The 22,396-nt window shown below is 37.0% G+C and overlaps 1 protein-coding gene across 11 annotated transcripts in view; it reads left to right on the top strand.

Annotated features, from left to right (window-relative positions):
• The window catches only part of MANBA (mannosidase beta), a 167,172-nt gene that overhangs the window by 80,537 nt on the left and 64,239 nt on the right, over window positions 1-22,396 (top strand). For all 11 annotated transcript variants that reach the window (XR_010840973.1, XR_010840969.1, XR_010840977.1 and 8 more), the window contains 2 exons: window positions 8,435-8,653; window positions 14,554-14,718. Coding sequence is in view for 1 of the 11 variants with exons in the window: in XM_059067307.2 (XP_058923290.1) it covers window positions 8,435-8,653; window positions 14,554-14,718 (384 nt within the window). In the remaining 10 variants the exon portion in view is untranslated. The remainder of the gene's footprint in view (window positions 1-8,434; window positions 8,654-14,553; window positions 14,719-22,396) is intronic.

The raw sequence follows: 22,396 nt of genomic DNA, 5'->3' as shown, positions 1-22,396 counted from the left end.
CTCCCAGTCCACCCCTCCCCCACCCCCTTCCCCTTGGCAACCACAACTTTGTTCTCTACGTCCTTGATTCTGTTTCTGTTTCGTAGATAGGTTCATTTGTGTTAGATACCACATTTAAGTGATAACATAATGGTATTTGTCTTTCTCCTTCTGACTTACTTCACTTAGTATGATAATCTCTGGCTCTGTCCATGTTGCTGCACTTACTTCACTTAGTATGATAATCTCTGGTTGTGTCCATGTTGCTGCAAATGGCGACACTTCATTCTTTTTTATGGCTGAGTAGTATTCCATTGTATATCTATACCACATCTTCTTTATCCATTCACCTGTTGATGGACATTTAGGTTGTTTCCATGTCTTGGCTATACGGTCGCATGTATCTTTTTGAATTATAGTTGTGTCTGGATATGTCCCCAGGATTTCTGGATCAAATGGTAATTCTATTTGTAGTTTTTTAAGGAACCTCCATACTACTCTCCATAGTGGCTGTATCAATTTACATTCCCACCAACAGTGCAAGAGGGTTCCCTTTTCTCCACACCCTCTCCAGCATTTGTTGTTTGTAGATTTTCCGATGATGTCCACTCTAACTGGTGTGAGGTGATACCTCATTGTAGTTTTGATTTGCATTTCTCTGACTATTAGTGAAGTTGAGCAGCTTTTCATTTGCCTCTTGGCCATCTGTATGTCTTCTTTGCAGAAATGTCTATTTAGGTCTTCCACCCATTTTTGGATTGAATTGTTTGGTTTTTTTTGATATTGAGCTGCATGAGCTATTTGTATATTTTGGAGATTAATCCTTTGTCTGTTCATTTGTTTTCAATTATTTTCTCCCATTCTGAGGGTTGTCTTTTCATCTTGTTTATAGTTTTCTTTACTGTGCAAAAGCTTTTAAGCTGCATTAGGTCACATTTGTTTACTTCTGTTTTTATTTCCATTACTCTAGGAGGTGGGTCAAAAAAGATCTTGTTGTGATATATGTCATAGAGTGTTCTTCCTATGTTTTCCTCTAAGAGTTTTATAGTGTCCTGTCTTACATTTAGGTCTTTCATCTATTTTGAGTTTATTTTTGTGTATGGTGTTAGAGGGTGTTCTAATTTCATTCTTTTACAAATAGCTGTCCAGTGTTCCCAGCACCAATTATTGAAGAGACTGTCTTTTCTCTGTTACATATCCTTGCCTCCTTTGTAATAGATGAGTTGACCATAGGTGCATGGGTTTACCTCTGGGCTTTCTATCCATTTCCATTGATCTATATTTCTGTCTGTGTGCCAGTACCATATTGTCTTGATTACTGTAGCTTTGTAGTATAGACTGAAGTCAGGGAGTCTGATTCCTCCAGCTCCATTTTTCTTTCTCAAGATTGCTTTGGCTATTCGGGGTCTTTTGTGTCTCCATACAAATTGTAAAATTTTTTGTTCTAGTTCTGTGAAAAATGCCATTGGTAATTTGATAGAGATTGCATTGAATCTGTAGATTGCTTTGGGCAGTATAGTCATTTTCACAGTATTGATTCTTCCAATCCAAGAACGTGGTATATCTCTCCATCTGTTTGTGCCATCTTTGATTTCTTTCATTAGTGTCTTATAGTTTTCTGAGTACAGGTCTTTACCTCCTTACGTAGGTTTATTGCTAGGTATTTTATTCTGTTTGTTGCAATGGTGAATGGGTTTGTTTTCCTTAATTTCCCTTTCTGATTTTTTGTTGTTAGTGTATAGGAATGCAGGAGATTTCTGTGCATTCATTTTGTATCCTGCAACCTTACCAAATTCATTGATTAACTCTAGTAGTTTTCTGGTGGCATCTTTAGGATTCTGTATGTATAGTATCATTTCATCTGCAAACAGTGACAGTTTTACTTCTTCTTTTCCAATTTGTATTCTTTTTATTTCTGTTTCTTCTCTGATTGCCATAGCTAGGACTTCCAAAACTATGTTGAATAAAAGTGGTGAGAGTGGACATCCTTGTCTCATTCCTGATCTTAGAGGAAATGCTTTCCGTTTTACACCATTGAGAATGATGTTTGCTGTGGGTTTGTCGTATATGGCCTTTATTATGTTGAGGTAGCTTCCCTCTATGCCCACTTTCTGGAGAGTTTTTATCATAAATGGGTGTTGAATTTTGTCAAAAGCTTTTTCTGCATCTATTGAGATGATCATATGATTTTTATTCTTCAGTTTGTTAATATGGTGTATCACATTGATTGATTTGTGTATATTGAAGAATCCTTGCATCCCTGGGATAAATCCCACTTGATCATGGTGTATGATCCTTTTAATGTGTTGTTGGATTCTGTTTGCTAGTATTTTGTTGAGGATTTTTGCATCTATATTCATCAGTAATATTGGTCTGTAATTTTTTTTTTTGTAATATGTCTGGTTTGGGTATCAGATTTTTAATTTTTGTTGTTTAGTAGCAGATTGTTTAATAATCCACATATTTGTGAATTTTTCACTTTATATCTGTAATTTTTAGTTTCATGCCACTGTGGTTGGAAAAGATGCTTGATATGATTTCAGTTTTCTTAAATTTACTGAATCTTATTTTGTGGCCTATCATATGTTCTAGCCTCGAGAATGTTCCATGTGCACTTGAGAAGAATGTGTATTCTGTTGCTTTTGTATGGAATGTTCCATATATATCTGTTAGGTCTATTTGATCTAATGTGTTATTTAAGGCCAGTGTTTCCTTATTGATTTTCTGTCTGGGTGATCTATCCACTGATGTAAGTGAGGTATTAAAATCCCCTACTATTATTGTATCGCTGTCTATTTCTCTCTATAGGTCTGTTAATATTTGCTTTATGTATTTAGGTGTCCTTATGTTGGGTGCATCAATATTTACAAGCGTTGTATCCTCTTGTTGAATTGACCCCTTTATTGTTAGGGACTCCTTTTTAAAAATCTCTTATTACAGTCTTCATTTTAAAGTCTATTTGTCTGATATAAGTATAGCTACACCAGCTTTCTTTGGGGTTCCAGTTGCATGACATATCCTTTTCCATTCCTTCAATTTTAGTCTGAGTGACATACTACTTCTAAAATTCTATAATTGTGCATGCTAAAGTAAAATTTGATATATATCATATATGAATATCTTGGCATGTGATATAGAGGCAAAGGGATAGGAAAGAGCTTGTTGCCAACTTCACCTTTGAGCCCTTCCTTTATGGTGGTTCTCTTTCCACCACTGTTTGTTTAATAGGCATATTATACTTGTATTTACTACATGAATACATACTTTATTTTAATATAAACTGGATTTCTTTTTCAGGAAGAGGAAGCATCATGTTTGTTTTTGTGGTAATGGCTTCAAAAGATCGGACTTTTAAAAAACTTTAATGTTTAACATGTGATTTAATAATCTAATCCTCTTTACAATTTTGTATCTGTAATTAGATGTTTTAAATATTTGAAGTATATCCTTGAAGCAATTTGAAGAGAGATATTTTAAAAAGAATGGTATGTGATTTTGGCACTCAAATTGTGCCCAGATGATGGCATTATTCCATTTATGTGAGGAAACTTCAGTGAGAATTTATGAAAAACATAGGTTCAAATTTTTTGCTTATCTGTTATGCTAAGTCATGTGTCATGAAGAATTTTTCTATTCACAAAATGTGATGGTATAAGCTTTAATTAATATTTACAGAACACTTATAATCTGGTTACTCACCGTATTGGTATTATGTTTTTCATATCTGATGGATTTAGGAACTGGATTTTAATATCTGAGGATTTTTGTTTCATAGCTTAGTGGTTAAGAGCTCATGACTCCAAATCCTGGCTGGGCCACTTACTCTCTATATGATCTTGGGCAAATTACTTAACCTCCATTTTGCCAAGGGTTAACAACTCTTAAGAGATGTTATTTGGATTAAGTGAGATAAAGGATGGAAGGTGCATTACACAGACTCTGGCACATAGTAGACTTTTACTTAATGCTAATCATCATTATCATCCTTGTTGGTTTCACTCAACAAGATAGGTCTTCAGATACTTTCAAACTTTAATCTCTAATTTTAACACTATATTTTTGAACTTATAAAAAATTAGTTTCTGTATATCACTTCTTATCCATCTTTGAAATGGAAATGTGATGCCTTTCTTATAAGGGATCTATGTGTTTTATTTTTTTATATTTTAATTAATTAATTATAAATTATCTTTTTTTTTCTTGAAGATATTTATGTTGCCATCTTGAACAAGGACAACTGCTTTATTTATTTATTTTGCTGCATCACGCAGCTTGCAGGATCTTAGTTCTCCAACGAGGGATCGAACCAGGGCCCACAGCAGTGAAAGCCCCGGGTCTTAACCACTGGACTGCCAGGGAATTTCCCAAGGGAATCTATGTTTTTTAAAATGATTTTGTGAGCAGTAATTTATGTTTGCCAGTTTTTTTCAAGATGGACAGGATTAAGTGCTATATAATCATTACTGTTGTTATTTATATCAAAGCATAAGGCATTTAAGGAAAAGGACCATAAATTGATCTATCCACACACTCAGTTTTCTTTTGTACTTCATGCTTTTTAAAAATTTTCAGTCTCTTGGTTTATCTTATGTATCTCTTTGTCCAAATAAGCATTTAAGGTAATGATCTAGAAAGAAATCATCTGTGAGATTTGAGACTAAAAATCAAGCCTCAAGTGGAAATGATACAAAAATGGAAAGCAATCATAGTGCATCATCGTGGGCGGACATTTTTAGGCAGAGACTCATTAGTAATTTTACTGACTGGCTCAACTTACCAAATTTTTCAAGAATCTGGAATAATGGAGGGAAACCAATCAAGCTTGATTGATTAAGGCCAGTTGATCAGCCTTTTCCAATTCTACTTCAAAGCCATTATAATAGAATATTGTTTAAAATTTGATTACCCATAATCTTACCATGCTTTTCAACATTTTAAAATTCAACCAAAATTTGTTGAGTATTACTAGGAGCAAAGCCTCATTCCCGATGCTATGGGGAAACTGTTATCCTCACGGAGCTTATAGTCTGCTCTCAGGAGGTAACGTGGAAAGAAATACCAGATCTACAGGGCAGAGTGAAAGAAGTGCTATGAAAAATGTAGTCCCAAAGTGTTGGAAACTATGTGGAAGAGCCATTCATTTTAACTGGAAGGATCTGGGAAGGCTTTTATTTAAAAGGTGACATTCAAACCAAGCCTTAAAGGCAGAATAGAATTTGAGGCAAAGGATTGTTCTGTAGGTATTTTAGGCCATGAAAACAATGTCAGTAAAGGTGAAAAGAGGTGAAAGCAAGTATATATATAGGAAGCAGCAAACAGTGCCCAGTGCCTGAAGCAAAGGACTCGTGGATTGGTGTGGAGAGTCAAAGACAGAAAAGGCAGTTTGGAAACAAATCTTACAAGGACTTTGAATCATGTTATGGAGTTGGGTTTCATTCGGTAGACAGTGGGAAGCTAGTGAACATTTTGGGGGAGGGGAGGAATTTTATCTGACCCATGTTCTTGCTGGTATTATTACTTGCAAAGAATTAGCGAGATGAGAGATTCTAGGCAAGGAAACCAGATATAATAACCCCAAATTCCAAGTTATTGGGAATATTATATGCCAGGCATTGATAGACTAATTATTGCATTCACTAATATGATTATAATATACTAACATATTAATGATATAGGTGCTTTGTAGGATTTACTTAATTTTTACAAACACCCTGGCATGTGAGAAATATAATCTTTATTTTAGAGCTGAAGACATGGGAGGGTTAGAAAGATTAATTGCTCAAGGTCATATAGGTCATAAGTAGTGGGGCTTGAAATGAGGTGATGGAAAACAATTTGATTCAGAGCAACTGAGTTTGGGAGGTGAGAGAGACAGAGGGAGAAATTGAAGATGGTTCCTACTTGGGTACTTTTAATGAAGGTACGAAGCATAGAGTCAAATAAGTTTGGGATAAGTAAATAAGGAATTCTGGTTTGAAAGATTGGATTTGAGATGTGGGCAGGACAAGCCAGGTAGAAACGTGGAGCTGGTTCTTGGAAATAGAAATGTGAAGGTGAAGCAGTCTTGGAGTAATCAAAACATTGGTGAGAGGGACAGCCTTGGGAGAAAGTGTAGAACAGGAGAGGCTGAACAGAGTGACGTCCATCTAAGAATGGAGGGGGGAGGAGCTGGAGAAGGAATTATCAGAAAGGTTTGGAGAAACCGGAATGTGAAAGAGCAGCGAACAAGCCGTCAGGGGTGGGGAGAACTTCAGAAATTGTGGGTGCTAAACAGGTCATTTATTGCTCACCAGAGAGGGAAGAGCGTGGGAATTCTTGCTTTATTTGGGAAGTAGAAGTCCATGGGTAGTTTGTGAAAAACCAAAACCAAAACCAATTTTAGTGGAGTGGAATGATCAGGAGTTGAGTGTCAGGGGCTGAGGAAGGAATGGGTGGTAAAGAGATCTGATGGGTTACAAGGGATCGAGGGACTTTTTTAAAATTAGGATGTGGGGAGTCCTTAAGCTAAGGGAAAAGGACAGTGGAGAGATTTCTAGAAGAGTGGAGGATAATTTATTGGCTTTAGTTCCAAAATGAAATCAAAAGATGACCAGAGGACAGACAGAGAGTCTGGCAAAGGAAAAGAATGAGGTTTTTTTCCCCCCCTATGACAGAAAAGGAATGAGAAGAGAAAAAAATGGGTGGTTATACCAAGAAAAAGTGAGACCTAATGGAGAAAAGCTGAGACAATTATTTTCTGAAAATCTATTTCTCAGAGAGGCCTTATTGGCCTTCTATGATATGTTTTGTATTTCCAAAGAGCCCTGTACTTATCCTTTAAAACATTCATCACACTTAAAATTACTCGCTCAGCCTCTGGTTCCACCACTAGATTTCATTCTACTCTTTTAAGAGGTCAGTCGGCATGTCTGTCTTGTTCCCTGCTGAACCTCCAGTATATAGAAAAAACTGTATGCCTGGTGCATAGTAAATGCTCAAAAGAGATTTGATGCATTAATATTGGATGATGCCATAGATTCTGTCTCTCTCTCTCTCTCTCTCTCTCTCAGCAGTGCTGAAAAACCTGACCCACAATAAACACTTGACAGATACTTGCTAAATGAATGATTCTTCTCACTGAAATAGGAAGTAAGTTCGTTAATTGAGATAATAATAATTAAAACATTTTGAGTTCTCCCTGTGTGCTAGACACTAGATTATGTAATTATATATTGGCTACTGTAACAAAGAAACCACAGAGTTTCAGTGGTTTACATAATAAAAGTTTCTTTCTTACTCAGTAACACTACACAGTGGCTGCTGCCCATGGGCAGGCAGCTCTCCTCCTTTTAGAGACCCAGGCTCCTTCCATCTTCCAGCTCCACCATCTCTTAGGCCTTTGCCTGCAAACTGGGGAAGAGGATGAGAATGTGGCTGCACAGAGAAGCAAATAGTTAGCAAGCCACTTTCTAGGGGCAGAAAGGAGAACGTGAATTTTGATGGACACTTAGCCATCTCTTCCACACATTTTTTTTTTTTTTTTTTTTTTTTTACCATTTACAATAGCCCAGTGAAGGAGGTACCATTATTATCTCCATTTTACAGATAAGACTACTGAGGCTTAGACCTGTCCCCAAACAATAAGGTTCTAATTTGAGATTCAAACTCATGTCCCTCTGACTCAATAGCCCATTCTAAACCATTAGACCTTCGTCTCTCAGGTAGAAGTGATTTTGTTCCCAAGGTACAAGGGGACATTTGGCAATGTCTGTAGACTTTTTTTTGTGGGGTGGCGTGGGAGGTGGGTAGGTATTACTGGCATCTAGCAGGTAGAAGCCAGGTATGCTGCTCAATATCTTAGAATGTATAGGACCTCCCCCACTCCCGGCGTACACACACAAAACCAAAAGTTATCAGGCCCCAAGTGTCACTAGTGCCAAGGTTGAGAAATTCAGCACCAGACTGTATACTACCCATGATGGTAGAAGGTCAAGTATAGGTAAGACATGATTGAAAAAATTAGCAACAGCTGCTGTGAGGAATAAGCTACAGTTCATTATGAAAGGATATGAAGGATTGGCAAAGAGCAGAAAGGTGATGGTGGTTGTCAAATGCAGAAGAAGGTAAGTGGCTCTATTATTTTTCTATCAGCTACTTGGCATTTCTGGGACTTGATAGTACTTTTTTTTTTTTTTTTTTTTGCGGTATGCGGGCCTCTCACTGTTGTGGCCTCTCCCGTTGCGGAGCACAGGCTCCGGACGCGCAGGCCTAGCGGCCATGGCTCACGGGCTTAGTTGCTCCGCGGCATGTGGGATCCTCCCGGACCAGGGCACGAACCCATGTCTCCTGCATCGGCAGGCGGACTCTCAACAACTGCGCCACCAGGGAAGCCCGATAGTACTTTTAAAGAAGTAAGTGATCTGTACTTTACTGGGTGAAAAGATTATCTATGAAACCATTTTATTTCTGAACTCAGGGAGACCAGACTCGTCCTTTTATCACATCCAGTCCTACAAATGGGGCTAAATCCACTGCAGAAGGCTGGCTCTCTGAAAACCCATATGACCCGAATTATGGTGACGTACATTTTTATGACTATGTTGGTGATTGCTGGAATTGGAAAATTTTCCCCAAAGCTCGATTTGTATCTGAATATGGATATCAGTCCTGGCCTTCCTTCAGTACATTAGAAAAGGTAAGCCATCTTTGATTTCCCAGTGATTCAGAACGGTAGGCCATGGGTGTATGTCACTTCCTTAACCGTGGTTCAGAAAGTCAAATGAAATCTACTTCTTATTTAAATGGAAGTGTAGGAAGAAAATAACAGAAGAGAACTTCTTATCCTTAACCTTTGGGGTACTACACTCTAGTAGTCATCATTTTGGGGATTATAACTTTTCTATATTGCTTTTAATTATGTTCCTTCAAGAGTATTCAAAAATTAAACGCAAGCCAGCGATTACTGAAGCCTGAGTTATTATCACGTTTGAAAATTACTCTCACTTGCTACTTTCTATGTGTCCTGCAACTGTTTTATTACTTACAGATATTCAGAACTCGATAGTTAGCTACAATGAGAGAAATGAATGTGATAAATAAACCTTTGTCTGATGTTGTCATGTCATACCATTCCTTTTTTTTCTCCCCTCTTCCTCCTCCTCCTCTTCCTTTTTCTTCACGTTGGTGTATTAGATTTTCAGTATGGCACTTCACTTTCTCTATTCCTAAAGATTCCATTTTGTAGATGGATTCTGTTTCAGACTTGTGTTCTTTTTTTAAACAGCTTTATTGAGACATAACTCACTGGCCATACAATGTACTCATTTAATGTGTACAGTTTAACGGTTTTCAGTATATTCACAGAGTTGTGCAGCCATCACCATGATCTAATTTTAGAACATTTACATCACCTCAAAGAAACTCTGTACCCTCTGTATTAGCAGTCACTCCCCACACTCTCTGTCCCTCCCGTCCCAGATCTAGGCACCACTAATCTGCTTTGTGTGTCTGTATTTTTGCCTGTTCTGTACATTTCTTATAATTGAGATCATAATATATGTGATCTTTTGAGACTGGCTTCTTTCACCCAGCATGAAGTTCTCAAAGGTCATCCATGTTGTATCATGTATTAGTATGTCTTTCTTTTATATTGCTAAATAATATTCCATTGAATGGATAAAGCACATTTTGTTTATGTGTTCTGCAGTTGATATACATTTGTGTTATTCCCCATTTTTGGCTATTATGAATAATACTGCTATTAACATTTGTGTACATGTTTTTGTGTGAACATATGTTTTCCATTCTATTAAGTATATACCTAGGAGTGGAGTTGCTGGGTCATATGGTAACTCTATGTTTAATATTCCAAGGAATTGCCAAACTGTTTTCCATAGTGGCTGCACCATTTTACATTCCCACCAGCAATGTATGAGGGTTTCAGTTTCTCCACAACCTCGTCAACACTTGTTATTCCCTATTTTTGTTTTTTTTTTTAACATTTCCCTGGAAATTTACATTTATAGGAAATTTGTATTTATTTGATGGCCAATCATGTTGAACATCTTTTTATGTGCTTGTTGGCTCTTTATATATCTTCCTTGGAGAAATAGAAAGTAGACAAAAATCCTTTGCCTACTTTTTAATTAGATGGTCTTTTTATTATTGGTTTGTAAGAGTTTATTGTAAGAGCTTACAAAAAACATACCATCTATATGTACATGATATAGATGGTATTTTTAAAAATATCTATATGATTTGCAAACATTTTCTCCCTGTTAGTGGGTTGTCTTTTTACTTACTTGATAATGTCATTTAAAGCACAACATTTTATTTATTTATTTATTTTAAAATATTTGGTTGCGTCGGGTCTTAGTTGCGGCATGTGAGCTCCTTAGTTGTGGCAGGTGGACTCCTTAGTGTGGCACGTGGGCTCTTTATTTGTGGCATGCAAACTCTTAGTTGCGGTATGCATGTGGGATCTAGTTCCCTGACCAGGGATCAAACCTGGGCCCCCTGCATTGTGAGCATGGAGTCTTAACCGCTGTGCCACCAGGGAAGTCCTAAAAGCCAAAATTTAAAATTTTGAAGTCCTACTTATCAGTCTTCTCTTTTATTGCTTGAGAAGCCATTGCCTAACTTAAGATCACAAAAGTTTACTCCTGTGCTGTCTTTTAGTTTTAGCTCTTACATGGTCTATTTTGAGTTAATTATTTTGTATGGTGTGAGGTAGATGTCCAATTTTGGACAGCCAATTGTCCCAACATTATTTTTGAAAACATTATTCTTTCCCTAATTGAATTCTCTTGACCCTTTTGTCAAAAATCAGTTGACCATAAATGTTAATGTTTATTTCTGGATTCTCAATTCTGTTCCATTGTGTATGTCTATTTTATACTAGTACCCACTGTGTCATTATTATACTGTTGTAGTAAGTTTTGAAACCTGGAAGTGTCAGTTCTCCAACCTTGTTCTTCTTTTCAAGATTGTTTTGACTGTCTTGGGTGCCTTGCATTTCCGTATGAATTTTAGGATCACCTTGCTAGTTTCTGTAAAAAAGTCAGCTGGGATTTTGATGGGGATTGTGTTGAATCTATAGATCAGTTTGCAAAGAATTGCTGTCTTAACAATATTAAGTCTTCTGATTCATGAACATGTGATGTCATCTTTAATTTCTTTCAGTACTATTTTGTAGTTTTCAGTGTATAAGTCATGTACTTCTTTGGTTAAATTTATTCCTAAGTACTTTTTGGTGCTATTGTAAATGGAATTATTTTCTTAATTTTATTTTCAGATTGTTTATTGCTAGCGTCTAAATATACAATTGATTTTTGTATATTGAACTTATATTCTGCAAACTTGTAGAACTCATTTTTTAGCTCTAATGGTTTTTTGTTTTTTGGGGTATGTGTGTGTGAATTCTTTATGTATAAGAGCATGTCATCTGCAGATAGAGGTAACTTTACTTTTTCCTTTCCAATCTAGATGCCTTTTGTTTACTTTTCTTGCCTAATTGCCCTGGTTAGAACCGCCAGTACAGTGTAGAAGTGGGGAGAACAGACAACCTTTTCTCACTCCTTTTCTTAGGGAGATGCCTTATTTGGGGGAAAAAGCCTTTTTATCATTTAGTATGATACTAACTGTAGGTTTTTCATAGATGCCCTTTTATTCCTAGTTTGTTGCCTGCTTGTATCATAAAAGGGTGTTGGATTTTGTCAAATGCTTTTTCATCATCTATTGAAATAATCATGCAGTTTTCCCCCTTCTGCATCACTTGTGTGAAGTAACCACAAAAAAAGTTTTAAGAGAATTTAAAAATAGTCCGCAATCTCATCACCTGAACACAGCTATACTTCTACATTGAAATTATATTGTATTTTTAACTTTAACAAATAATGCCATAACCTTAGTTCTACCCCTTGTTTTTTTATTACTCCCATATTGTGGGCCCAATCTTTTGGGAACACTGTTGTTTCAAAGTGAAAGAAGATGCAGTTCAGTATCCTGACTCAGGTAGGAACAAGTGCTGAGAATGGAAAAGAAGGAATGAAAGAAGCAAAAATATTTACTGAGCAGATATTCTGTACCAGGTACATCATTTAACAATAATCCAGCCCTGAGGCCCCGAGGGAAATCAAGGCACTGTGTAGTGAGAGTTCTGTCAATGTCCCCAGATTGTAAGTAGCATATCTGTATTCAGGCTTATTGTCTGACTCCAGAATTGATCTATTTTCTTTTCACTACATTTCACGAAGATGAGTGTTAGGAATTGCTAAAACTTTTTAAAAAAATCTATAAAGGGCTTCCCTGGTGGCGCAGTGGTTGAGAATCCGCCTGCCAATGCAGGGGATACTGGAACTTCCACACGCTAGCTATATTGCCTTGAAAAGATTATTCATTCTTTTTGAATTTCAGTGTTCTCATCTGTAAATTGGGGTTAATAGTAGTAGATACTTAAAGGAGTGTTTGTGTACGTGTGTGCACATGCAGGTATGCATGTGATGGTGTGTAAACATTAAGTTAATTAATACATTGAAACATTTAGCACAGTTCTTGACACATAGTGATGAGCCCATAAAATGTAAGCTATTGTTACTATTAATATAGGCAATGCTAGTCATATCGTTTATAGGAAGCTAGACTGCACTATTTAGCTTTGGATTTTGGGCAAATTACTTAACCTTTCTGTGCCTGGTTTTCTCATCTGTAAAATAGGGTGATAATAGTACCCACTCATGGGGTTGTTGTGATGATGAAATGAGTTAATATTCTTAAAGCAATTAGAGCCTTATCTGACACTGTCTAATTCCTTCTGGTAACATTGTTATAGATGAAATTTATAAGAATTTCAAACGGTGGCTATCAGAAAGTAGAAAGCTTCCCACATAACAGATCAGGTTTATGATTATGGGATACATTCAAATTATTAGCAGCCAGAGAGGCCTGAGAGGCCAGGAGACGTGTTTCAGATTTTGAAAAGGAAGAAGTGTAGAAAGAAGGCAAGACTATTGGTAAAGGTTTGCACATCTCAAATGTGTACAAGATGACTGTAAATACTATACCTCTGGGGCTTCCCTGGTGGCGCAGTGGTTGAGAATCCGCCTGCCGATGCAGGGGACACGGGTTCGTGCCCCGGTCCGGGAGGATCCCACATGCCTCAGAGTGACTGGGCCCGTGAGTCATGGCCGCTGAGCCTGCGCGTCCGGAGCCTGTGCTCCGCAATGGGAGAGGCCACAACAGTGAGAGACCTGTGTACCAAAAAAAAAAAAAAAACTATACCTCTGTTTCAAATAAATAATAGAAGTAATTGGTGTTCTCTAAACTGTCTGGTGGTAACATTTTCAAAAAATAAATGCAGTTTGGAAAAACCACCACATTAAATATGGCTAAGGTATGTTGCTTATATTTTGGTATAAATCAATTCCTAAAGAATAACTTTTTCCTTTTAAGGTGATTGATCTGTGCATTGCATGCTTACTGAGAATTCTAAGTCATATTTTATGAACAGGGATTATTAAGCTTTCTAATTTTCAGGTTTTTTTGAGGGTGGAGTGGTATATGTTTTTTCAAAGTCTCTGTGTAACTTGGCTTAAAACTCTGATATTTTCAGATGTAGCAAGCAATTGTCTTATATCTTTGTCAAATGCTAACAGTTCATTAAATCATAGGGCCTAGAAGCCAGAATTATTGCTTTTTTTTCCTCCTGTAGAAGGTACACTACTAACCTGTGTGGTATTTTTTTAAATTTATTTTTATTTTTGTTTTTTGTTTTTATTTTTTACTTGACCTGATGATAGCTTCTCAAAAGAAAATAAAGATTCTGTAAGTTAAAAAAAAAAGATTTATTATTAGGGGAAAGAAGTATCATTGTTTGGTTTGTATCTTCAACTATATCAAAATTAAACGTGTATATATCAAAATTAAACGTGTATATATCAAATATATTTAGTAATCACTGAGAAGCAAATGAGCAAGTGCTAAGCATTTACCATTTTACTAGTTATATTTTATTACTGTTAAAGAATTGACAGTTTTAAAAGAATGTTGATTTCAGTTCATTATTCAGTTTTGACAGTTTATTTACTTCGATAAAATGACCTTTTAAAATGCACATAACAAGTATTTGAAAAAACAGGAAAAATGTTTAGATGAGACAAGACTTTTTTTTTTTTTTCCCGGTGCGCGGGCCTCTCACTGTTATTGCCTCTCCCGCTGCGGAGCACAGGCTCCAGGCGCGCAGGCTCAGCGGCCATGGCTCACGGGCCCAGCCGCTCCGCGGCACGTGGGATCTTCCCAGATCGGGGAACGAACCTGCGTTTCCTGCATCGGCAGGCGGACTCGCAACCACTGCGCCACCAGGGAAGCCCGGTGAGAGAAGACGTTTGATGGCAATACCAAAATGTAACTTTCTAGGTTTGAATAAGGCTAGTCTTTCACTAATAACAAGTATGATGGCAAAAAGATGTGTGAAATTAGAGTCACAACAAACCGAGCTCTTTTCCAGTGCGTAGTACTTTTTAAGTTTGTCAGGAGTACGGAGAAAAGTAGTTTCACTCCTAACTTCCCAATTTGAACCTCTTATTCTTTACTTGAAAGGTTTCATCTAAAGAGGACTGGTCTTACGAAAGCAAGTTTTCACATCATAGACAACATTTCACAGATGGTAACTATAAAATGCTTCACCAGGCTGAGCTTCACTTCAAACTCCCCCAAAGTGCAGATCAATTACGCAAGTTCAAAGACACTATTTATCTTACTCAGGTAAGCCATTTTTATTCTGGGCTTCAACAGCTACCTGCAGTTAATATAAAGAGATCTTGTAGATTTTATAAGCCTTTTGTGGTGAAAAATATTCAGGTTTTCATTTTGCTGATTAAAAAAAATTATCTGCTTCAAAAATGGGTATTTGATGACATGTAGGACTTGAAATAGTTAATTTTTGGCATTTGTCTCTGTTACAAGAACAGCTCACAAACTTCTACAACAAATTGTGCATTAAAATTTTCCCTGGCTCAAGATTTCTATCAAGGTTCAGTAATTAAGTCAGTAGCATTTGCCAAGGAAAAAATGGGACAATGGAACACAATGGAGTCCAGAAACAGACTCATGTATGATATAGTCACCTGATTTACGGTCACAATGCCACTGCAATCCTGTGGGAAAAGATAGTCTTATCAATAAACAGTACTGTATCAAGTGGGTATCTTTATGGGAAATAAATGAACTGTGACTCCATATACAAAAATTGATTTGAGGGCTTCCCTGGTGGCGCAGTGGTTGAGAGTCCGCCTGCTGATGCAGGGGACACGGGTTTGTGCCCCGGTCCGGGAAGATCCCACGTGCCGCGGAGCGGCTGGGCCCGTGAGCCGTGGCCGCTGAGCCTGCGCTCCGCAACGGGAGAGGCCACAGCAGTGAGAGGCCCGCGTACCACAAAAAAAAAAAAAAAAAAAAATTAATTTGATTAGTGATCAAACACTCAATTGGGAAAGGTAGTACAATAAAGTTTCTAGGAGAAAACATAGGAGAATAGCTTCATGACCTTGGCATCCACAAACAATTTCTTAAACAGAACATAAGAAATACAGACTATGAAAGAAAGTAATGATAAATTGGACTTCAGTAAAATTATGGAGTTTTGTATATCAAAGGCACCATTAAGAGAGAGAAAATGCAAGCTACAGATTGGGGAACAATATTTGTAGTACATATGTCTGAGAAAAGATTTGTATTTAGAATAAAGAACTTCTATAAAGCAATAAGAAAAAAGACAGATAACCTGTTAAAAAATGGACAAGAACCTTGACCAGGCACTTCATCAGAGAAGATAACCAGATGGTCAGGAAGTATATGCAAATATGCTCAATTTCATTCTTAATCCAGGAAATGCAAATTACAGCCATGCCAGGATACTCCTACACACTATGTACACAGCGGTAATTTTAGCAGAATGGCTAAAAGTAGAAAGATTGACAATACCAACTGTTGGTGAGGAGGTGGGACAGCTGGGACTTTTAGACATTGTTAGTAGGAGTGGAAATTTGTTTAAACAGTTTGGAAAATCTTATGGCAATTTCTACCCAAGTTAAACATTTGCTTTCTTCATGAATCAGCATTTCTACTCTTAGCTAGGTACCCAAGAAAAAGGAGTGCATACGTCTGCCAACAGACATTTAAAATAATGTTCATTGCAGCTTTACTCATAATAGACCCAAACTGGAAACAACCTAAGTGTTCTTTAACAGAAGAATTTACAAACAAATTGTAGAATCTTTATACAATGGAATACTCCACAACAATAAAAAAGAATGAGTTACTGCTATCAGCTTCAACCTTGATGAATCTTATAGACATTATGTTGAGCAAAAGAAACGTTGTAGTTTCACTATAGACAAAATGAATCAAGATGATATAGAACAAGTTAATGGTAACCACTCTTGTGGAGGAAGATGGTGCATTATGATTAGGAAAGGGTACAAGGAAACTCTGGCCTGCTAAAAAAGTTTTGTATCTTGATCTGGGTACTGGTTACGTGGGTGTATACATATGTTAAAATTCACTGAGCTGTACGCTTAAGATCTGTTCATATTATATTGTGTACCTTACTAGATTATTTTTAAACAGCTCTACTGAGATATAATTGACATGCCATAAAATTCACTTGTTTTAAGTGTACAATCAAGTGATTTTTAGTGTATTTATTGAGTCATGCGACCATCACCATAATACAACTTTAGAACATTTCTGACACTCCAAAAAGATCCCTCTTGCCCATTTTTAAAAAATAAATTTATTTATTTATTTATTAATGTTAAAATTTTTGGCTGCATTGGGTCTTCGTTGCTGTGCGCGGGCTTTCTCTAGTTGTGGCGAGTGGGGGCTACTCTTCATTGCGGTGCACAGGCTTCTCATTGCGGTGGCTTCTCTTGTTGCAGAGCACGGGCTCTAGGCAGATGGGCTTTGTTAGTTGTGGCGCACAGGATCAGTAGCTGTGGTGCACAGGCTCAGTAGTTGTGGCACACGGGCTTAGTTGCTCTGCGGCATGTGGGATCTTCCCGGACCAGGGCTCAAGCCTGTGTCCCCTGCATTGGCAGGCAGATTCTTAACCATTGCACCACCAGAGAAGTCCCCCCTCTTGCCCATTTGTAATCACTCTCCTTTCTCACTTTCAGTCCCAGGCAAACATTAGTTTGCTTTCTGTTTCTGTAGATTTTACTTTTTTCAACATTTCATATAACTGGAATAGTATAATATGTGATCTTTGATATGTGGCTTCTTTCACCAAGCATAATGTTTTTGAAGTTCTTCCATGTTATAGCCATATACCTGTGCTTCATTTCTCTTTCTTGCTAAATAATATTCTGTTGTATGGATATATCATGTTTTACTTATCTATTCATCAGTTGATGGACATTTGGATTATTTCCAATTTTTGACTATTATGAATAACACTGCTATGAATATTTGCATACACATCTTTGTACCTGTATTTTCATTCCTCTTGAGTAGAAATATATGAGTGAAATTGCTGAGCTATATGACAAATTTATGTTTAACTTTTAAAGAAAATATTGACCTGAATTTTGGATCATATTTTTATCTTAATGTTTCCAATTTATATATTTTTTCAGACATGACCAATTTATTGAGAAAATTCAAATTTCAGTTTGGCGAAGTATAACTAGGGGCAGAGTTTGGGATAATCATTTCATTGGCGGCAACTACATTTTCTAGAGCTAATTGGCCAAGGGGTAGTATCTGAAGGAAAGAAAACAAAACTTTAAAAAATAATTTAAATTACTGGGTGGGTGATAAACATACATATTTGCAGAGGAAACCAAACAAACAACCAGCTTACACAACTGAGGCATGAGAAATGCTGATGCTTGTAGAAACCCTTTATTCCATTTAGTTTGACAGACATTAAACACCTAATTTGTTCCAGACGGTGGGCTAGCTGCCAGGGTTGAGGTGGAAACACAAAAATCACCAAGATGTCATCCCTGTCCTTAAGAAGTTTACAACAGCACATGTAAAAATGAGGGCTACTGGTGAAGTGCCAAAAAACTGCTCAAAAAACCTGGAGGGAGGAGAGTTTACCTTTACTTCTCAGTAGAGGTTGAGGTCGGGACCCTCTTAAATTAGGTGGTGTGGGTGAGGCAGGGGATAGCATGCCGCCGAGTAAAGAAAACTCTGGTGTCTAAGCATGTCTTGGCAACAGGAAGTGGTCTAGTTCCTCCACAGCCTTCAGTGTGTGAGAGGGGAAGGGATATTCAAAGGTATTTAGTTTTATTTGAATCCCTCTCATCATTAGAACACTATAATAGATTGACAAGGAAGTGTAACATGATTTAAAAAAACCACACATCCAAGTTTGAAGAGGCAGGGACATAGATGGGAAATACCATTTCATAGTTTTAGTGTAAACTCAACTGCTTGTATATATCCATTTAGTAGCTTAAGTAAAACCATCAAAAGGGGAAAAAAAACTCCACTGGCAGCACCACGGTTCGTCATGGCAGAACATGGTCTCTCCTGTTAGACTATAAAGCTAGCTTTGGCTCCTGCCAGTGGGGGATGTGAGGGCACAATGGAAATTAAGTTCACTTTTAGTTTACAAACTAAAGTCTGTAAACATTTCCACCTTAACTGAACATAGGTGACAACTAAGGCTTAGAAGAGAGAATTTGGGGAGAGAGCTGAAGTCTTTGTAGGCTAACTGAACTAAAAATGACTTGGGATGCTGTATCTCCTATTTAAAAAATACAGGATGAGCAAGTCTGAATAATAGTTTGCTATGTGTGTAACATACACCTCAAAAAAGAATTCTAACACAACATACTACTAATCAAACATCACAGTTTCTGCTTTTGCAATTTATACAAATTGCCTGAATTTTAATACTTTAGGGAACCTTTACAAACACAACATACAACAAGTTGTAATATTATGCATCACTCTTAACTATGGAAAGTTTGGCTTATATTATTTTATCTCAAAGGAAAACTAACGTTTATAAATGTCATTTCCTATGGAATTAATTCATCACCCATTTTTAAAACTAATTTTTAGAAAAGAAGCTTCCCTGTAAGGTAAATTGGAATGCAAACACCTGCCAGGCTTTGATGAAATAAAAATAAACAACTTATATGACCAGCACCTCATAAAACCAAAATCTCCTCTTGAAGCACAAAGTTCAGTTCTTCTTGCCCTCTTAGTAAACGCTAATCTGAACCCTCCCCGATCTAGGAACTGTTCTGATTTGTTATGTCATCACATACATATAGTATTTTTTAACATTAAGAAATTCTTGACATGGTACCATAAATAGCTAGTTTTTAAAACCAAAGTGACTCAGAGTACTAGAACAGATATAATAGCACACTAAAATGGTTTAAAAGTAAAATTAAAAAAAAAAAGAAATCTATCATGGTTTTATTAATTCAAATTAAAAATCAAAGATGATGTATCATTTCAGACCTATATACATCAAGATGCCAGTTCTTATAAAAATGTACCTTAGTTGTAAATGCTAGATATGTAAAAATGAAACAAAAATTTTTAATAGATAGGGAGAACAGTAACATTTGCCATTAAAATTTAAGTTCTTTTAATGTTTTTAATATTAGAGTTGGGGAAAATTCATTAAAGTTAAATAAAATTAATATAAAATTATTTTAATATTTCATGAACCTGTGAATACACACACGTTAAGACTATTTGAGAACCACTGCTTATTTTTGCTATACTTGTTTCACGTTCTGAGAGAGAAGGTAAGAGCCTATTCCCAATGATATGATCTGCAGTTATGTGTTAAACATCACATTTTGGGCTTCCCTGGTGGCGCAGTGGTTGAGAGTCCGCCTGGCGATGCAGGGGACGCGGATTCGTGCCCCGGTCCGGGAGGATCCCACGTGCTGCGGAGCGGCTGGGCCCGTGAGCCATGGCCGCTGAGCCTGCGCGTCCGGAGCCTGCGCTCCGCAACGAGAGAGGCCCCAGCAGTGAGAGGCCCCGCGTACCGCAAACAAACAAACAAACAAAACATCACATTTGAATTTTTGCGTCTTAGCATCTAAGAATGTACCTGTTTTTATACAAACTCATGCTCACTCTCATCAGTTTTCTGCTGTATGAAAACACAAAACCCTGGATGGAAGTTGAAACAGAAAACTGTCAGCCAGAAGAATCTTTTTTTGGAAGGTGATAAACTGATGAAGAGAATTTTAAATTTTCAACTATAATATTATCAATTCAGGAAGTTTTTCCTATGTGATATGTAATTTATAAACTTACCTCATAGAATACAAGTTTAAGGATTCTGCTGATATCTGTTCCTTTGAAAGTGTTGCAGTTCATCCTTATTAGTTTTTTGTAGCCAATATTCTCTAAAAGTGTCTCAGTTTTGATATATGAAATAGGATGATCCTTATTTGCACACACGTGTGCATGTGTGAACCTTTTCAGCTGTTGTTTTTCATGCTGGCTTTCCTCCTACTGGCTGTTCATTTTATTACCGTTACTTTGTTCTACTTCCCCAAACCGCATTCAAAGAACTAACAGGAATAATTGTTTTTTCTGAACTCATGAGCATCAGAGGTACACAGTCAGGAGCTGGTGTAGAAGTGGGATTATTTATGGGCGGTTTTTGTTGGTGATGACTTTTGTCTGATCCTTTAAGCACAAGCGTTCTATCAGGCATTGGCTGGGAATTAGACTTGTCCTTGTTGGTTCTACCTTGGGACTTTTTGATATACTAGATGGGATCTGAGATGAAAGAAATCAGAATTACGATTTTTTTGTTGTTTGTTTTCAGTGTTGGACTTTCTTGACTGAGTACAGACAGGAAATGTTAGGGTAACAAGTTTTTTTCTCCTTACTACTTTGATATTAGAACAATCATCTTTAACCTGTGTATAAGAAGTAAAACCTTTCTTTGATCCATTTTCTCTGTTCCCACTGCCACCCCCTGATTATCTTCTCATAATCTGTCATACTGTTCTGAAGAACTTGCCTGTGTGCCACTTTTTAAGACATTCTGTTAAGCAATTTATTTTGTGTGCAACTTTCAGAAAAATCTTGGCAGAGAAAGCTGTGCAGTAAGTTTCTTTACATTTAGATCCCTCCCTAGCTTCTCTTTATCTTACAACCACAAAGGTATCCCTTAGGCTCTTACCTCTTTAATTCTTCTAATATTCCAAAATAATCTTGCCCCACCTTTCATTCTCCTACTTTAACCTGTTGTATTGTATTCCAAATAACCTACATACCTAGGCACACTCTCTTAAGCTGTGACACAAAGACCTCGCTGCTTAGTTTGAGGACTGTCTACACTAACAAATCTGTTAGGTGACTTACTCGGCCACCATAGCCTCTTGCCAGCATCCTAGAGAGGAAGCTGGGCTATGGACAGTCTTTACTAACCCCTTAGCTTATAGCCCCCTCTAGTGCTTTCATTTATTCTTCACATATTTGTTGAGCATGTAATGAGGGCTAGAAGTTTGGGGATGTCTTGAGAGACTCAGAGTCTTTCGCGATCCATTTTATCTACCCATGTTGCAAGTTACTTGATCCTAAGAACTAAGAATAAAAAGCAGGCTATGCTGTAGACTCAGGTGTTGATGATACCTGCTACCCTGGAACAGTGTCTTGTTTGGTAAGCAGCACTGAGATGTGATGGGGATCCAGGCCATGCTGAGCTTTTAAGTTGGGGGTAGGGTGGGTAAAGGAGGGGAATGAAGGTAAGATTAGTAACGTAGTATATTATACACTAGTGTATTATATTTATATGCATCACGTAATTTAACAGTCAAGCAGACAGTTAGCATTCTTTGCATGTCTACTCAAGCACCCGGCCCTGGGGCAGGAAGGTGCCTTGTATACCTTCTAATGTAATTTAACATCTCTAGACATCTCTGTTACTATTTCCATTTTATGCATGAGGAAACAGAGGCTCAGAAAGGTTAAGTATTTTTCCCAAGTTCTCAGGGCAATGAATGGAGCAGGTTTCTGCTTTTTAAACTATAATATTAAATCTCTTCACAATTGAGATAAGGGAAATTCTATAACTACTGAGGTGGTTGGTTGAATTATAACATCAATTTTCAGCAGTTAAGTAAAGCAGACTTCAGAAATTTGGCACAATAGAGAATATGAACAAAGCCAAAAGTTAATTCTTCAAAAAGATCAACAAAATTGAAAAGCATTTAGCTAGCTTGTCCAAGAAGATAAGAGAGAAGACTCAATTTACTGAATCAGGAATGAAAGAGGGAACATTACTATTGACCTTACAGAAATAAAAAGGATGATAAGGGAATACTGTAAACAATTCTGTGACAAGTGATATATCCTAAATAAAATGGACAAATTCCTAGAAAGACACAAACTATGAAACCTGACTCAAGAAGAAATAGACAATATCAATAGACCTTTAACAACTAAAGAG

The sequence above is a fragment of the Kogia breviceps genome, chromosome 6 (genome assembly GCF_026419965.1).
Source record: "Kogia breviceps isolate mKogBre1 chromosome 6, mKogBre1 haplotype 1, whole genome shotgun sequence".
NCBI lineage: Eukaryota > Metazoa > Chordata > Mammalia > Artiodactyla > Physeteridae > Kogia > Kogia breviceps.
This window is presented reverse-complemented; position numbering and strand designations above follow the sequence as displayed.